Here is an 18,907-nt window from a genome sequence, read left to right as displayed (position 1 = left end):
TTGTCAGCTTGCAAATGTAACAATCACACATAATATATGCAAACTGTGGTTTAACAACACATTGACAGCAAATGCTGCGGAAAACTTGATATTAAATCACATATTACGCTTTTCTGGCTTTACTAAGCGATATGATTCAAAAGTCAAAACTAAACACCAGATCATATCCGGAACGATTTATAAGCACTGTTGGCATTTCAAAGCGCATCATATTCAACAAATATTAAAATACGAAATGTTTACATGCAAAAACGTTTAACCGAAAATTTACATTTTGATTTCTTTTTGAAGTGTAAGCCCGGTGATTCGGAAATAGTCATAAGTTTCGCTCGTATTGCCCCAGGCAAAATTACAGCGCAGTAATTGTTTAAAGGCGAGAAGCTGTTTTATACCTGATAGTGGATTGTCAGTTAACCATTTCACTCATACTCAGACTAGTGAAGTTCTCTAGCCAAAGTTCATTGTGGATATTGTTAAACCGAGTGGTTGAATAATAACCAATTAAGGCGTGCAACAGTCAGAAAAGTTTGACAGTCAATTAGCCTCGTCATTGGACTGACAACCTATCAATCAAGAGTAGACCAAAAAGTATAGCGTATTGAACATATCACATAACCAACGTAAAAATGTTAAGCTAACCTATTTTATTATTTCAGAAGGAGTTAATCAGTTGTATAATTAAAAACTAACAGTCAGTCGAAAAAATGAATTCCATACCATTGCTTTTGATTGCTGTTTTGTGGTGTTTTGTGAAAAGTTCATACGCAGCAATGGATCCAGTATTTTTTGTAAGTTACTGTTTTTGCTTTTCCTAACTGCTGTTAACTTCAGCACTAATACCTTAAGTTCACCCTGATTACTGATGCTTAAAGTCTGCTTTGTGTCTCTTGCCAAATGGGTGAAATTTACATTTGTGTCTGTTTAGTACGACAGACCGAATACTACCGGGACTTGTCCAGCAGGTATAACGCTCACTTAGTCACACATACAAATTACATATTTACCTATTGTGACATCATGGGCGGCTATAAATCATTTGGTCATCTGCTGCTCGATAACGTTAATAAAAGTCCGTTATGTATCACAAAAAAGCTATCATATATGCAAACTTATTTTTTACAGATAGAAAACCAGCCATGGCAAAATGAGACCCACGTTGGTTATACGGGGCACTTCAAAATTCCTGTCAACGCTGAATTTCCTTCCTGGTGGATGGGATTAATTTTTGAGCATCGAGTAACAGAGTTTCAGGTGAAATTGTTATATTATCCAAGTGATTCTAACTATAAAACTTTTTGAAATGTTAGCACCACGGTATCACATATAGCCTTTCGGTGATTCGATCGTATACAAAAATGAATTTTAATTTACCCCAATATTTTGTTTTATGTTTTCAATCAGCAATAGACAAAATTCAGTCATGCAGTGGTGGGATTCAATTTTTTTGTCAGTCGGTTCTATCACAAAAGTCATACTTTTCAGTCGGTTCATTGACAGTAACCAGTAATGCTAACCGGTTCGCTGATCTCATAAAATGTCGTGAGACGGTTCTATAGAACCGGTGCGAATCGGCTGAATCCCACCACTGATAACATGTAATAAAAATTGTAACTGATTTCCTGTTTCATTCCCTAGATATGGCAAGCCCGGTATTGGAAACAAAGCGAAGACGGTACGATAGTTTACATCAAGGAAACAATGTGGAACGGTCATCAATACCCTGGCGGTGTGCTTGACCAAAGGTTAGAGACATTTGTTCACGAAAAAGTACCTTAGTTTAAAATAAATGCAAAGTTTGTGGAGAAACATCTTACTGCGTCAATTCGGCAATCACAAATTCAATCCCTATTGAATAAAAAATGCATCAAACAGCAAAACATGTGTTTCATAGGTATCTTGTGAACTACGAGAAAAGAGAGGGAGTGGATTACGCCGAGGAACCAGCCGAGAGGCCAGTTATAGTATTCCGATACAAGGTTTACACTCCCCACCCAAATATATTAACTGAAACTCCCATGACAGTTGCTCTCGTTGAAGATGTAAGTCTTAATTATTTGCCTTCGGTCGTAATCTAGACTTGCTTGCTGTATGTACCTAAACTTTTTTTCAGTATTATTTGCCTGAAAACTTCGAAATGTCACCGATAGAAACCATAGCAACAAAAGCTCCCGTGACGTTACCTCCTTTGACCAGGGGCCCAAATTCCGGTCCACAACCCCTACAACACTGGAACCAAAGCCAACCGAATTTGGTAAACTTTGCATTATAGTAGCTCGAGGGTGAAAGTGTTTCTTTTTTAAACAGTAGTTTAGGAAATAAAAACTTTAAAAAACACAAAAATAATAATAATACGAAAATCAAGGGATAAACAGTATAAAATGGTGACATCTTACGCAATGGGTTACATTACTTCCCACAAATGACTATAAAGTTTGTCCATATTTATCATTCTTAGGTCTTAAAGAGTTACTGTTTTCCCATCTATAATTGAATTCGGGCTCATAACTTAAAACTACCCGGACGCTTTGGAAATCCTGGGAATATTCTCAATGCCTATTGTATGTAGCGGATTCTAAATGGCAAAAACTTGTTTTTTATGTGCAGTAATGCCGTGCAATCAAGGCATACCGATACGTCAACGTCGATGCAGAAACCAGAATTTGACCACAGAACAGTGCTACATTCCCCGCTGTTCAAATTACAACCCTGGTCTGTACAGTGTGGTTCAATGCTGGAGTTTCAAGAAGATTTGCTGGTGTGCGGACACACGAAGCGGAAAACGTATTCACTCTCATGTTGTGAGGCTAAAACACATGAGTCGCTTACCTTGTCTTGGAGGTCGGTTAGGTTATGGATAATAGTAAAGCAGATATCATTATAGTTTCATATCGAACAGGATGGTTAAAGTTGAATGCATATGTAGTATCATATTTTAGGCCAGGGGTGGGCAAACTACGGCCCGCGGGCCGCATGCGGCCCGCCAAATGTTTCCCAGTAACGCTGAATAGTACTATGAGCACAGGCGCAGAGTTTTAAAAATACCGGGGGTGCGACTTGCCGATACCAATGCCATATTCAGTATCTGTACCCGTTCGATACTTTGGAACTAAACACAGATACTTTTCACGTGCTTTAGCCTGTTGTTTCTGCCACGTTATTATGCAAATCGTCACTTGACACAATTTCTTCGTTCGATAAAAGTAAAAGCGATTCACGTTTTCAAAAACAGCCCACTTTGCACTGTTGACTCCCAAACTTTGGTCACTTTGGATCATGTTTAGGTCGTTGCAGTACTTTTTGTTTAATGTTGGTACTCGGACTTTATTAACAAAAAAACGTGGTTCAGCCTTTGTTGCAACAAACGCTTGTTTTTTTTGAAACAATTACAATTGTAGCGTTTCAACCAACGTTTGTACAGTCATGAACAAACGTATTTGCATAAAGCTGAAAATATACTATGTAATAATTTTGCGCAGGGGTGCACAACCTGCGGCCGCAATCTATTTTGCCAAATATTTTGATTTTTAAACTGCTAAAACAGATTTCGTGGGACTGGAAAAAAGATTAGCAGTCTAGTAACCATATGTGCCAGGCTTTTTATCCGCTTATTACGTGCAAACAATGCGAAAAAACAGGCACTGCAATCGTCACAATACAGTTTATGACGTCATAAACAGTTAGCTCCGTTGAGCTAAATTTATGCACAAGTTAGAAATTGTTAATCAGAGCATTTTAGGCGACTTTAAATGGTATATATATGATACAAACCTTATTCTTTGCATCAGTTGTTTCAAAACAAAACAACAAGCAAGCAATTGGCGGTCGTTGGTGAAATACTATGCGGCCCGGTAAGATTATAAACTTTTGAATGCGGCCCTTGCACTGAAAAGTTTGCCCACCCCTGTTTTAGGCTATTCAAGTTTTGCTTTTTCCTTGTATAGCTGTCAAACATTTGTGTTTTACCCCAGGTAAACCTCAAACAACTCAAACAGCAATCGCAACGACAAAAGCAGCTGGGCTTCCAACTTTACCAACAGGAGAAGAACCATTACAACGGCCAGTGTTTGCCCCGAGAAACAATTACAACTACAATTTGGTAGGTTTCGTTTTTTGTGTGTAACTTACAAATATTCATTTTAGCTATTAATTTTCATTTCATTTTTTGTAACCTACAAATAGGCTACTCAAGATCAATGAGTTACTTGGGAGTTTGTATTCATTGCCAACATTTGAATCCATATAATCAATACATTAGGAATGAGATAAGCGTGACTTGTAATTATGTGATGTGCCCTTTTGGGTGCCTTTACCATTGCTCTTACGTAGCCTATATACTCCTTTTTTATTGTGATATATTATTGTTGTTTTTCAGGTTATTCATAACTCGTTGCTATTCTTCGAGGCGCAGCGCTCAGGTAACATTGGAAGCAATAGCAGAATCAAATGGAGGAGAAGCGCTCATACAAGCGATGGCTTGGACTGTGGTAGTCTGGATTTAGCTGGAGGATATTACTTATGTAAGAAGTATAAAAAAAATTCCCCAGTATAATGAAACATGCGCCACTATATCTTACGTTTTAATTATTTTTTGCATCGATATTTAATGCACAAAATCTTACACGTTACCATACGCCAGGGCTGGGGAACCTGCGGCCTAAAGGCCGCATGCGGCCTTTTAGGGCTCTAAGTGCGGCCTTCGAAGTCAAAATACATTTGATGATGTTGATATTACTACGGCACCAGGTGCTGAAAAATGGACAGAAACGTATTTTTTCACCTTTATTTCACATTTCTACTTGATTAGTTCTGGTGTGGTACACAAAGCGATTTCGGTAGGACTACCAAAAGCCCAAGGTTCCACAATCTTACTTGTGTTGCAATAGAACAATTGTTTGCGCATAATGGAATGTCTTAAACTCGTCTGTGATGTCACAAGCTGCTCTTAGATCATTGATATTTGTAAACAAGCGAATTTCCAGGTTAAATATATCCTGAATGTTTTAGTTAAAGTTGAAAATGTAGTGAGGAATTTTAATTAGATTGGACCGTATGTCCTACAGCTCTACGAGGAGATAGCAAAACGACACTAATGTGATTCAAAAAGTTTGAACATCACTGTTCTTGGCCTGGGAAATAGTCTGTGCGGCCTAAACGAGTGTCGATAAACCGTTTGGTGGCCTTTATAAACAAAAAGGTTCCCCACCCCTGCCATACGCTTTGTATTGTATGTACCAATTAACAATAATCATTTTCTGCATAAAACTACCATCACGATATGGATTAGATTTGTAGGCGAACCCGAACCCGTAAGTAGGCCTACCTGAAGTCCCGAACTCGCATTAAAAATAAAACCCGAATAAGGCATGGAAGTTAGATTTATTAACTTAAAATCATGACACAAACGTCCGTTTTATTCAAACGTTTTTGGTATTAAGAAGAAAATTACGGCCCAAATAAACGTAAAAGGCGAAATATTATTTAAACGTTTCGGCAAATACTCATGCAATAATCAGTGATATAATTAAAATATAGTGATGGTAGCCTATGTAAACCACCGATGATGGCATGAGCATTTGCGGAAACGTTTGAATAATAAAGCATGTTGCTTTTTACGTCTATTTGGGCCGTTATTTTCCCTATTAAACTAATGACAGATCCTTGTATCAGGTCTGGTATGGTTTTATGAAAAAAAAATATTGTATTTCTCTTTTATGTTAGCTGGCGATTATGTCAAGTTCGGTCTTCCAACTGCATCAGCAATAACTATGCTCGCTTGGGGATTTCTGGAGTTTCCTAACTCGTACACAGACGCATCCGAAACGCAGTTTCTCAAGGACGCTTTGAAATGGGGAACAGATTTTTTCATCAAGGCACACACGTCCAAATACACGCTTGTTGGTCAGGTAAGGAACTAATTAACAAACCTATAGGCCTAGCATTAAATTTTGATTGGATAAGTCACAAAGTTAGTTGGCATCAAAATGCCTTCATGAATCTCCATGATGTGCGCCTTTTGTAGGAATTTAATTGTACCCGTTGTCCAATGACATTTATTTCTTTTAATTGAAATGCGCCTCACAAACTTATTGGTCGGTATTTGAAGTGTACGGCCAGATTGGGCAGTTGAGGTAGGCGCTTTCAAAATATACACAAGAATAACTATAACTTACATTTAAGATGAACATGATTTCAATACTGGGATGAGCCAAGTGGTACATGCAAACCAGCAATTTAGACACACTTATGTAAATATTAGTACGCCAGGCCTTTGAAGTCGTCATCATGAATCAGCAGGTCACCAGGCATTCCTACATATGGCAAGGCGCAGGTTAGAAACATCTAGCCTGCAATGCAATTGGAATGATTGGAGCGTTTTTTGGGTTTGCCATTCCCAAGCAAAAAGCCCATTTAGCCGATAACTATCTTTAAATGCACTTCAAATATCTAATAATGTGAAAAACTGTATACTGTGTAGGTTGGCAATGCTGCGGTAGAGAATTCACATTGGTTAAAACCTCAAGACATGACAGTAAACCGACCTTGCTACAGTATTTCCAATCGAAGTCCAGGGTCTGACTTGGCCGCGGAGACTGCAGCTGCTCTTGCAGCTACAGCGAAAGTGTGGCTTCAAACCGGCAGCGCAACGAGTGAGTATTTTTCGATGATTGATTTTAGGTTTCTAAAGCCTAACGCTGAAGTATGTTGAAATGCTGAACCCCAATTTGATTTTACTTTTACATATTTTGCGCGTTTTATTTATAAAAATGATTTGTTGTATGGTAGGCTAGTATTGGCTTGTTCTTACCACTGTGATCAACATTACATTTTTTGGCTGGTTTTCGAAATTCGAATTATTAATATCGGTGTTGGATAAATAGTAACTTCAAACCACCTAATTTACAGACGACAAATACGTTCAGACCCTCATCGGTCACGCAAGAGATCTCTACGATTTTGCCACCAAGTTTCGAGGAATATATTCCAACTACATGAGAGCAGCTCACGACTACTATCCTTCGAAAGGGTACAAACTCAATATTCCGAATAGTAAAAAGGCTAATTCCTGTGGTATTGTGTTTCATAAATTGAAATTAACAGTCGAACTAGCGATCCCCTGCTTGAATCTGACAAGCACAGCACAGCCGATAGCTGTGTTTGTGTTTTGAATCTTGAAAAACTTACCACCGAGCCTACATAGCATCCGTGTCGAATAGATATGATTAAAAATTAGGTTCAGCTCTTGCAGGGCTTGCACATTCTAAAATACCAAAATATTTCTTTTGATCAGACATCATCGACTTTTAAAGTGGGCATTCGAAATGTAATACACACAAAACATTAAGTATGTTTTACTTATTTCTCTTGTATTAAGGTACGGTGACGAAATAACTTGGGCAGCGCTATGGCTTTACGAAGCAACAGGCGAAGTGCGCTACCTTGCGGACGCCACCAGCTACTACAATGAATTTGAACTGAGTGGCAAACCGGGCGAGGTTTCTTGGGAACACAAGGTAGTTCCGGTCGAGGTATTGCTCGCCCGATACGCTGCTCGGTCTGGAGTGACTACAGCCGGACAGGCTTATCTAAATTCCGTCACGAAATTCTGCGATTACAAGTTGCCAGGCAAGTGCACGATTGTTGCTTGTGAAGTTACGGACTGAAGTAAAGCTAACATTTGAAATAACCCAAACTGATACTGGAATTAAATAAAAGAACATAAATTCTTAACTGGGATCAGTCGTGAAGCCTCCTGTCGTGGGTTCGAATCCCACCGCAGGCCAGATTTGTCTAGTCTCTTACGCCTTGCCATATGGCAGGTGTGGCCAACACGTCGATCGCGATCGACTGGTCGATCGCCTGCTTTTGACTGGTCGATCGCCTGCTTTTGACTGGTCGATCGCCTGCTTTTGACTGGTCGATCGCCACTAAATTCTCCACAACTAATCAAACGCTTATTAATTGAAAAACAAATTAAATATTATAAAACAGCACTTCTGTCATTTTGAAACAACGCACACATGTGTAATAAGACAATACCTAAGTAATTGTCACTTTCTTTGTTGCGTAACAATTGTTATTTTGGCACCAAATTATGTCGTAACAACTACAATGTTTGTCGTCACAACTTGAGTGTTTGCTTTAACGAAGCTGTTGCTATTGATTGGGGAGATTTAAAAGTTCCCACTGACTACTTTGATAAAAATTGTGTGCATATGCGACGTTTTATTGTTGTAATAACTAGGTGATGCTTGCCAACAAAACTCATGACCATAAATATGTGGCAATTGTCAAGCAAATCGCATGAAAAAATTTGCGTTATTGCTTTGTGTTAGTGTCAGCCTAAATTACGACTGATCAGTCGATCGCGTACAATTAAGAAAATTTTCGTCGATCTTAACGACTGGCAAGTTGGCCACCCCTGCCATATGGGAATGCTTGCTAAACAGCTGATTCGGTATGACACCTTTAATGGGCCTGCTGGCGTACTGTGATGGAATTAAATAGAGTCTTAATCAAAACCTTGACTGTTTTACATCACCTATTCCGACATCCCAAAAGACAGTATACTATCCCTATACGGACTCAAAATGTCATATTAGACCCATACCGGTTCAATATCAGTTAAATGGTGTTTATTGCCTGTCATTACGAAAAATGAATGCTTTATTCGAAGACTGATTGTTTGTAATTAGCATTTATTGTTTGTGCAAAAAGCTTCAGAAGTTTGTTATCAACAGTAATTTATTATCTTAGGCGGAGGTTCAGCATACACCCCACAAGGATTAATGTATGCCAATGAATGGGGATCCAATCGTTATGCGGTTAATTCTGCATTCGTGTGCATTGTAGCATCAACCCTTCCCACTCTTGACAATGACAGAAAACAAAAATACAGGTAATAATGTCTTGAATAACTACCATACCGATAAACCTTAAAATGATTTTTAAGAAACCTAACTTATGACTTATATGTATATGCACAGTGTTTTTTTAAGGTGTTTTTCAAATTTCTCCAGCGGTTTCCCAAAATTTGGACTTCAGTACTATTTTTTGGTATTTAAATGAAACACTTGCGGTCTCTTAAAACTACTTAGCGGTCACCCAAACCAAACCTTAAAAAACCCTGTGTATGCATGACATCTTATTTAAATACAATGATATAGTTTTTTTGACAGTTTGCAATGTTTTAGTGTTAAAGTTGCTAAAACTGTTCAATGCAACATCTTTTTCTACGTCAATTTGCCTCAAAGCATGTCTTAGGTCGAACCCGGTAATATGTATTATATACCCAACTTAATATAGGCTAAGTATACTCATATATTTTTTATTTTGGCAGAAAATTTGCGGAAGATCAGTTGGATTACATTCTGGGTAAAACTGGCAAAAGCTTCGTGATTGGATACGGTAGTCCTTACCCAACACAACCACACCACAGAGCAAGGTAGCTGGGTGTTGTAGGTTGTTTCAATATGTTTGTTTCAAAATGTTAAAAGATAACTTTGTGACTGGCAAAATCGGTAATTTAAAAATATCTGCGCTTCCGCTAACAAAGATGCCCTTTTTCATATTGTGAGATTGGATATTAACATTGTTTGGTGCTGTATAAACTTAGCAATAAAATGACATACTTTCTAATGCGACTTGGCCATTTTGGGTAAAAATGCTTATCAGTATGAGAAATTATTTTACTCTGCACTGAACCTGAAAATCAGTTGATTTATTTTTCAGCTCTTGCCCTTTAGCGGGCTCGTGCGGTTGGGATTCGTTTCATAGCACAGCGCCAAATCCCCAACTGCTGATTGGTGCAATGGTTGGTGGGCCTGACCAATTGGACGTTTGGACAAATGACCGGACTGACTTCAAATCTAACGGGGTTTCATTGGATTACAATGCAGGCCTTCAAGGCGCCGCTGCAGGTCGGGTTATAATACACAATTAATATTTTGGTTTAATGAAATTATTTACACTGACTATTGTTTCTAATCGAGTCGGAAAAATTCATCAGTGTTGTTCTAAAAAACAGTTTCGAAAAAAACGGTGACTTTGTAGTCATCTGATAAAACTTTCGTTGTAAGTTATATGTAGGCGCCGACGTAAGCTGCTGTTCATTATTGTGAAATCTATCACTTGGCGTGCATATAAATACAGGATAGTTTTGGAAAAATTTCTTGTAACTTGAACATTGAAAGTAGATAACTAACTGCGGGTCTACGTAATATTTTTTTCCAACCACCCGTAATGATTAAAAAATTAACATATTTCTATGTCAATTTTTAGGTTTGAGGCATTTTCAACTCGAGTACAACACCTGGTTACTGGAACAAACACATAACCGAAATCAATAACCCCCTGACTAAAGTTCAGAACCCTTGGCCAGAGGAAGTCAAAAGCATCAGCTGTGTACAATGTACAGATGATCTCGATATAATTTTACGATGGTTAAATCCCTCTAGTTTAGGTTTGGGCCACATCTGTGTTTGTTTGGCTCCTATACTTGCAAGAGTCGAAGAGATGTTTAATCAACACTGCAGAGTAAAGATGAAAAAAATCGAATAATTTATCCTGCATTTGTTTTGTTTGTTGTTTGCCACGTCTGCGTGAATTTCCAGCAAAACCACTTTTATTTTTCCGTAATTTGTGTACTCGTTATGCAATTAATTACATACTACCCTATGTAAATCATGCAAAAAAACACATGATAAGATTATACAATATGGGTTTTTACCCTAATAGCGTGTAATTGACACCGTTTTTTTCGCTGGCTCCACGAAGGGGCGTATAAAGCATTCTGCATGTATAGTTGTTTGCAATTACTTTTAACCCACAGATAAAACGAAATGTAACCTCTTACAAAACGCCAAGAACACAGGCGCTCCTGTTTCTGCTCTAAATCATTTGACAATGCGTTAAAACCCTCCAAAGTTTAAAAAATGATTTGAAACAGCACTATCACTCTTTTAAAAAACCCGGCTATGTTTAAATGCCTGGTAATGCGTTTTATGCCTTGAGGGACAGGAAATTTTGAACTTTCGAGAACCAGAATTAAGGAAATAAAGTTTAGCTGTACAGCTGTTCGAAAACCATTTTCTTTTGGAAAGAACCTGTGCCGTAAACAACAATACACGCACAATACTTGGAAACATGTGCGCTGAAATTGCACTAAAAACCACTAAATTTAATTTTTCAAAACTGTTGTTGACACAAAATATTATTATGAAATGTAGGTTACGTAATGTTATAAAGCAATTTTAAAAACACATCACACACGTACGCATCAGGGACCATATGGTATCATATGCGAGTCAGGTATTTCATTTACAATTTATTCTATTGTGCGGTTGCTAAATTACATTTAGGAAAGAAACTTGTTTCTTAAAAACACAGAAAGTTTAGACAATGCGGTCCATATAGAAACGTTGATTTCATTGTTACCAATAATAGAGTAATGAAAAGTGACAGTTCAGGGTAGGGGAAGCATTTCTAGTGCTTCATGAAGCAAACTAAGGCCTAGCACACTATTAAATGAAGGACTTGGGACATTGGATTTGAAAAGCAATGATACATGGTAAGTGGTTGTCAATTGTCATGCTATGCTTAATTGTCATTCTCAACTGTTTCTATTATTTTAGCAGATGGTAATTTGTTATTTTTTTAAGGCATGTTTAAAAATATGGTAGCTCATCTCTAGTGTGATCCTGGTTTTGTAAAACATTGGCTTTCATTTCTACTGGCCTAACTCAAGCATTTTTGTGTAAACTCCTACTTGTCAAATTAAATGTTGCATACACTTTTTCTTTTATTTTTTGTTGCAGTTCAACATCTGGAAAACTGAATAGAAGCAGAAAAAGCAGCAGAAGATTGCCTTGGACAACATGGAAGAAAGTAATTGATTGTGGAAGAATGGTGTGGGTGAAATGAGCTCACTGAAGTGTCAGCTAAATCATTGATGGATACAAAATGCGTCTTGCCTTACTTGCAGGGGAACATTTTATTTTAAGATATTCACCACACACTTCAGTTTTACATGAATCGAAAAATGTGTGTTTTTTGCCGCTGTACTACCCGAAGGCAGGTTTATTTAACAATTCTTGTGCCCAATTTAAAGCAAACTTGTTATGTTAGATGTGTTCAATGATTTGTTGGTGTTATTTTAATCTCGTACCCAAATTAAGGCAAACTTGTTGTGTTGGTTAGATGTGTTTAAACGTTTGTTGGTATTAACGCTGTCTTACCTACATGACATAATCATGGCGTCGTTAAAACAGCATCTTTTGAGTAAATATTTATACATTTTCACTTTGATGTAGACTCTTTCAGTAAAAGTGATTCATCAGACGGGAATGAAAAACCTTTATTTTCAACCAGTAATCTCTATGATAGCTTGTTTGATACAACCTCATCTTTCACATGGAAGCTGGTTTAATTTTATTTCAGTAACTCGCAACACATTGCATTTTCAGCTGAACAATGTTGTTTCACCTTTTTTGTTTCTCAGTCTGTTCACTTGATGACCCTTTTTAGTGTACTCATTGTAAATGCAGGTTTTTGCTTGATAAATCAATCTTCTAATTATTTATCCTCTTCACATTTATTTCTTCTTTCATATAACTGTGGCACCCAATATGAGTATGTTATTGTGTGGAAATTGGGTTTATGAGGTGCTTCATTTTTTTATTAATAAAATGTTGCCCTTAACTGTGCATTTGTTGTTTCATCATTTTAAGTACTAGTATTAACTGGTTTGAAATCACAAAGGGCTTGATGTAAACAAAAACGGTTTTCACAGGTCAACTCTAAAATACATCTAGTAAACGCATACAAAATATCTTTAGAATCTAACCACCACATCATAAATGAGAGGCGTATATCATAAGTAAACGAAGGACATGACCCCTTTAAAATGATTTTTTGCGCTAACAACCCTTGTAGCATATACAGGCTCCAGATCACAAACGGTTTAAGATAAATGAAAATGTTTTTCACAGGTCAACTCTTTAAATATCATCTAGTAAACACAGACCAAATATCTTTAGAATCTAACCACCACATCATAAATGAGAGGCGTTCAAGCGAACGAAGGGGATGACCGCTTCAAAATAATTTTATGCGCTGTCGACCCAGTAGCATGTACAGGCTCCAGAACACAAACAACATACAGTATTGAAAACGGTTTTCACAGGTTAACTTCAAACTAGACCTACGTCGAGTGAACGCATGCAAAATATCAATCAATTCCTACCATTGCCCTAAAATCAAGAGGCGCTCATCATCACTATACGTTGAGATTGTATTCTACTCGCTACAAGAAATTTACATGCTATAGGCCTACATGAAATCGACAGCACTAGCGGTCGTGCCCTGCGCTCGCTTATGATGTACGCCTCTTGTTTTTGATGTTCTTCTTAGAAGATAAAGATATTTGGTATGTGTTTACTCAATGTATTTTAGAGTTGACCAGTGAAAACCGTTTTTGTTTACCTGAAACCGTTTGTGATCTGGAGCCTGTATATGCTACAAGGGTCGTCAGCGCAAAAAGTCATTTTAAAGCGGTCATGCCCTTCGTTCGCTTATGATGTACGCCTCTCATTTATGATGTGGTGGTTAGATTCTAAAGATATTTGGTCTGTGTTTACTAGATGATATTTAAAGAGTTGACCTGTGAAAAACATTTTCATTTATCTTAAACCGTTTGTGATCTGGAGCCTGTATATGCTACAAGGGTTGTTAGCGCAAAAAATCATTTTAAAGGGGTCATGTCCTTCGTTTACTTATGATATACGCCTCTCATTTATGATGTGGTGGTTAGATTCTAAAGATACTTTGTATGCGTTTACTAGATGTAGTTTAGAGTTGACCTGTGAAAACCGTTTTCATTTATCTTAATCCGTTTGCGATCTGGAGCCTGTATATGCCACAAAGGTCGTCAGCGCATAAGATTATTTTAAAGCGGTCATGCCCTTCGTTCGCTTATGATGTACGCCTCTCATTTATCATGTGGTGGTTAGATTATGAAGATATTTGGTATGTGTTTACTAGATGTATTTTAAAGTTGACCTGTGAAAACCGTTTTCATTTATCTTAATCCGTTTGTGATCTGGAGCCTGTATATGCTACAAAGGTCGTCAGCGCGAAAAATCATTTTAAAGCGGTCATGCCCTTCGTTCGCTTATGATGTACGCCTCTCATTTATCATGTGGTGGTTAGATTCTAAAGATATTTTGTATGCGTTTACTAGATGTAGTTTAGAGTTGACCTGTGAAAACCGTTTTTGTTTACATCAAGCCCTTTGTGATTTCAAACCAGTTAATACTAGTACTTAAAATGATGAAATAACAAATGCACAGTTAAGGGCAACATTTTATTAATGAAAAAATGAAGCACCTCATAAACTCAATTTCCACACAATAACATACTCATATTGGGTGCCACAGTTATATGAAAGAAGAAATAAATGTGAAGAGGATAAATAATTAGAAGATTGATTTATCAAGCAAAAACCTGCATTTACAATGAGTACACTAAAAAGGGGTCATCAAGTGAACAGACAGAGAAACAAAAAAGGTGAAACAACATTGTTCAGCTGAAAATGCAATGTGTTGCGAGTTACTGAAATAAAATTAAACCAGCTACCATGTGAAACATGAGGTTGTATCAAACAAGCTATCATAGAGATTACTGGTTGAAAATAAAGGTTTTTCATTGCTGTCTGATGAACCACTTTTACTGAAAGAGTCTACATCAAAGTGAAAATGTATAAATATTTACTCAAAAGATGCTTTTTCGCGACGCCATGATTATGTCATGTAGGTAAGACAGTGTTAATACCAACAAATGTTTAAACACATCTAACCAACACAACAAGTTTGCCTTAATTTGGGTACGAGATTAAAATAACACCAACAAATCACTGAACACATCTAACATAACAAGTTTGCTTTAAATTGGGCACAAGAATTGTTAAATAAACCTGCCTTCGGGTAGTACAGCAGCAAAAAACACACATATTTCGATTCATGTAAAACTGAAGTGTGTGGTGAATATCTTAAAATAAAATGTTCCCATGCAAGCAAGGCAAGAAGCATTTTGTATGCATCAATGATTTAGCTGACACTTCAGTGAGCTCATTTCACCCACACCATTCTTCCACAATCAATTACTTTCTTCCATGTTATCCAAGGCAATCTTGAATTACCTTTGGAATGATTATGCTGCTTTTTTCTGCTTCTATTCAGTTTTCCAGATGTTGAACTGCAACAAAAAAATAAAAGAAAAAGTGTATGCAACATTTAATTTGACAAGTAGGAGTTTACACAAAAATGCTTGAGTTAGGCCAGTAGAAATGAAAGCCAAGGTTTTACAAAAACAGGATCACACTAGAGATGAGCTACCATATTTTTAAACATGCCTAAAAAATAACAAATTACCATCTGCTAAAATAATAGAAACAGTTGAGAATAACAAGCATATCATGACAATTGACAACCACTTACCATGTATCATTGCTTTTCAAATCCAATGTCCCAAGTCCTTCATTTGATAGTGTGCTGGGCCTTAGTTTGCTTCATGAAGCACTAGAAATGCTTCCCCCACCTTGAACTGTCACTTTTTATTACTCCATTTGTTATCAGAACATGGATGCCTATTAGATACAACAACCTTGGCCCATTTTGTATTTTAGAGTTTACAATCGAAGAGAATCTGGTACTGCTGCTATTTCGCTGCTTAAAATGCGTTTGCTTTTGTCATAACAGTTCACATTTCATTGCCAATTTTATGTAAAACCCATTTCACCTGCGATTATTTCCACAGAAAATATAATATTTTTCAATAAAAAATAAATTTAATGCTTCACTACCATTGCCGATAAAATCGGGCTGTGTTATAACACATGTTCTAAAATTATAACACCGCCCGATAAGAAACGGGGATTTTTTTCATAACACAAGCGCTGCTAATCGAACACTTGTTGACGAATCGGGTGGTTTGTTAACAATGACCAAAACTAGTAACTGGTTTCTGTGTAAATGTTACCTGCCTATATACCTTCTATGACCACATCATTTCCGAAAAAAGCAATTGTATTTGTGCAGTTTATTGCATTTAAACTGAAGCACAAACGTTAATTTAGTATTTACATAAACAGGTTAATTTGGAAATTTTGCTATATTTGTAAGTAGAAAAAAGACAAAATTGGCATCCATTAGTCGGGTAGATTAATTTTTTGGCGGAGACACGTTCATTATACATTAATATGTTTTATTTTTTATTTCGAATTTAAACACACGACAAAATTGAAACTAAAAATCCTTGAAATCGATATTTCGCAAGTTGTATATTCGATTGAAAAAAAGGCTAGGTTATATTATATTAACAAGGACATAAACATGTGTTTATAGTGTGGTTTGTGAACGCGCTCCTACAATTGCTATTTTAACCTCCTGGCACTCCTGTATTATAGGTATGTACATTTTGAATTTCATTCACTGTTCCAATGGACTTTGGATAACGGCAGCAGAATCGAACTTTTTAATCTCGGCATTCTTGAGAAATTGAATCACAAAGCAATCCTTCAGCTGGGCTTAATTTGGTGAAGGTGTTGCCGCCATAGTAATAGTGGGCACCGTTGAGCAGACGGGCATCTATTGCTGATGTTTTTTCACATACTTTGTATTTCTCTCCAATGGGTGTCCAGATAGCTGTGGTCTTTTTGGTATCAGCGCATTCGCCGATTACTAAAAAAAGAAATATACACGCACATTTAAAAGTGATCAGTATATTTTTCCTAGTAGCCTATACTGTAGCACATTTAAAAATGATAATTTCTGAAAATGGTCAAATTTGAGGAAATGTGAAGTTTAGAAAGTCCAATTGGCATTTACGCACTGAGTCTGTTAAATATAATACTGGGAGTAAAGACTGAAAACTTTGAAGTCCGAAATCATCTAACGTTTTTTGTTTGTTGTTTTTAGATACGGATGATGCCCATTAGTTAGGTGAAATATAAAAGTTCATACATAAAAAACGGTGAATGATTCAGATTTAAGAATTTTTAAGTTTTACGTCTGTGATTCCTGTTATATGCGACAGTTGTCTCCATCCCTCGCGCTAAGTTGCTGGTGACTCGTGGTTTATAATATTCTGCATACATATAATACTGGAAGTAAAGAGAATCTCAATTCAAGCCTTAGTTCTTTTATGTTATCTATTACGACATTATACTATCACAATACCGACTCGTTATACAGTGACCCATGTCGGTTCATATTAGACCCATTCCGGTACACATGCTTTATTTAAAGACTGATTGTTTGCAATTTGCCATTATTGTGCATCTGTTTACAAAGCTTCAACATTGTGTTGACAACGGTTGAAATTTGTTATCTTAGGCGGAGGTTCAGCGTACACTCCACAAGGATTGATGTACGCCAATGAATGGGGATCTAATCGCTATGCGGTTAATTCTGCATTCGTGTGCATTGTAGCATCAACCCTTCCCACTCTTGATAATGACCGAAAACAAAAATACAGGTATTATTACCTGTCTTACCTACCATACCGATAATCCTTTGATTTTTAAGAAACCTAACTTATGACTTATATGTATACATGACATCTTATTAAATAAAGGGATATAGTTTTTTTGACAGTTTGCAATATTTTAGTGTTAAAGTTGCTCAAACTGTCCAATGTGACACGTATATCTATTTCAACTTGTCACAATGCATATCTCGGGCCAAGCCTGGCAATATGTCTTATACCCAACTAAATATAAGTTACTCATATATTCTCTATTTTGGCAGAAAATTTGCTGAAGATCAGTTGGATTACATTCTCGGTAAAACTGGCAAAAGCTTTGTAATTGGATACGGTAGTCCTTACCCAATACAACCTCACCACAGAGCAAGGTATAGCCTATCTGGGTGCTGGGTGCAGTAGGTTGTTTCAATGTGTTTGTTTCAAAATGTTAAAAGATAGGATTACTTTGCGGTTGGAAAAAAATGCTAATTTTAAAGTAATTGCGCTTCAGTTTACAAGAAGCTTTTTAACAATGTAAGAGTAGATGTTAAAACTGTTTGGCATTGTTTTCGTTTTTTTTGGCAAGTTAGTAATAATGTGATATATATTTTAATGCGACTTGGCCATTTTGGGTAAAAAATGCTAATCGATATGTGAAATCTTTTTACTCTGTACTGAACCTCAAAATCAATTGATTTATTTTTTTAGCTCTTGCCCTTTAGCGGGCTCGTGCGAATGGGATTCGTTTCATAGCACAGCGCCAAATCCCCAACTGCTGATTGGTGCAATGGTTGGTGGGCCTGATCAACTGGACGTTTGGACAAATGACCGTACTGACTTCAAATCAAACGGCGTTTACTTGGATTACAATGCAGACCTTCAAGGCGCCGCTGCAGGTCGTATTATAACACACAACTAATATATTTGGTTTAAGAAATTACATGCAACAATTTAAAAAAACGGTGACCTTGTAGTCATTTTTGAAAGCTTTCCTTGTATACTACGTCGTAAGCTTAATTCTGTCCATTATCGTAAAATCTGTCACTTGGCTTGCATATGAACGAAAGATAGTTTTGGACAAATTTCTTGTTGCTTAAAACAAGTAGATAAAAACGCTGCGGAAAAATAGTTTTTTTATTAACCAGAAAAAAATAAAAATCAATTTCTATGTTTATTTTCAGGGTTTAAGGCAGTTTCAACTCGAGTACAACACTTGGTTACTGGAACAAACACACAACAGAAATCAATAACACCTTGACTAAAGTTCAACTCTTTGCCAGAGGAAGTCAAAAACATCAGCTGTGTACAGTGTACAGATGTTCTCGACATAACTTTAGGATGGTTAAATCACCTTTAGTTTAGGTTTGGACCACATCTGTGTTTGTGTGAT

The 18,907-nt window shown here is 36.9% G+C and overlaps 1 protein-coding gene, 2 long non-coding RNA genes and 1 pseudogene across 4 annotated transcripts; 3 read left to right on the top strand and 1 right to left on the bottom strand.

The window, feature by feature from the left end:
- Positions 1–656: 656 nt before the first annotated feature.
- Positions 657–10,798, top strand: LOC145229361 (uncharacterized; annotated as a pseudogene). The gene is made up of 16 exons (XR_013860425.1): positions 657–788; positions 1,123–1,251; positions 1,636–1,742; positions 1,892–2,039; positions 2,111–2,251; positions 2,605–2,838; positions 3,969–4,096; positions 4,373–4,517; positions 5,719–5,903; positions 6,476–6,647; positions 6,904–7,024; positions 7,373–7,623; positions 8,755–8,896; positions 9,338–9,442; positions 9,730–9,917; positions 10,279–10,798. The product of XR_013860425.1 is annotated as an uncharacterized LOC145229361 (transcript).
- A 645-nt stretch (positions 10,799–11,443) lies between these two features.
- Positions 11,444–12,196, top strand: LOC145229362 (uncharacterized). Its single transcript, XR_013860426.1, has 2 exons — positions 11,444–11,566; positions 11,814–12,196. It is a non-coding gene; the product is annotated as an uncharacterized LOC145229362 (long non-coding RNA).
- A 2,149-nt stretch (positions 12,197–14,345) lies between these two features.
- LOC145230675 (uncharacterized) lies at positions 14,346–15,980 on the bottom strand. The gene is made up of 2 exons (XR_013860722.1): positions 15,492–15,980; positions 14,346–15,249 (listed from the first exon to the last, which is right to left on the bottom strand). It is a non-coding gene; the product is annotated as an uncharacterized LOC145230675 (long non-coding RNA).
- A 1,272-nt stretch (positions 15,981–17,252) lies between these two features.
- LOC145229645 (uncharacterized) lies at positions 17,253–18,775 on the top strand. Its single transcript, XM_080094981.1, has 5 exons — positions 17,253–17,307; positions 17,388–17,529; positions 17,802–17,906; positions 18,226–18,413; positions 18,699–18,775. The coding sequence occupies exons 1-5, from the start codon at positions 17,253–17,255 to the stop codon at positions 18,773–18,775; spliced, it is 567 nt and encodes a 188-aa protein (XP_079951107.1).
- Positions 18,776–18,907: the final 132 nt, after the last annotated feature.

Source organism: Phallusia mammillata, chromosome 5 (genome assembly GCF_965637545.1).
Source record: "Phallusia mammillata chromosome 5, kaPhaMamm4.hap1.1, whole genome shotgun sequence".
Classification (NCBI taxonomy): Eukaryota; Metazoa; Chordata; class Ascidiacea; order Phlebobranchia; family Ascidiidae; genus Phallusia; species Phallusia mammillata.
This window is presented reverse-complemented; position numbering and strand designations above follow the sequence as displayed.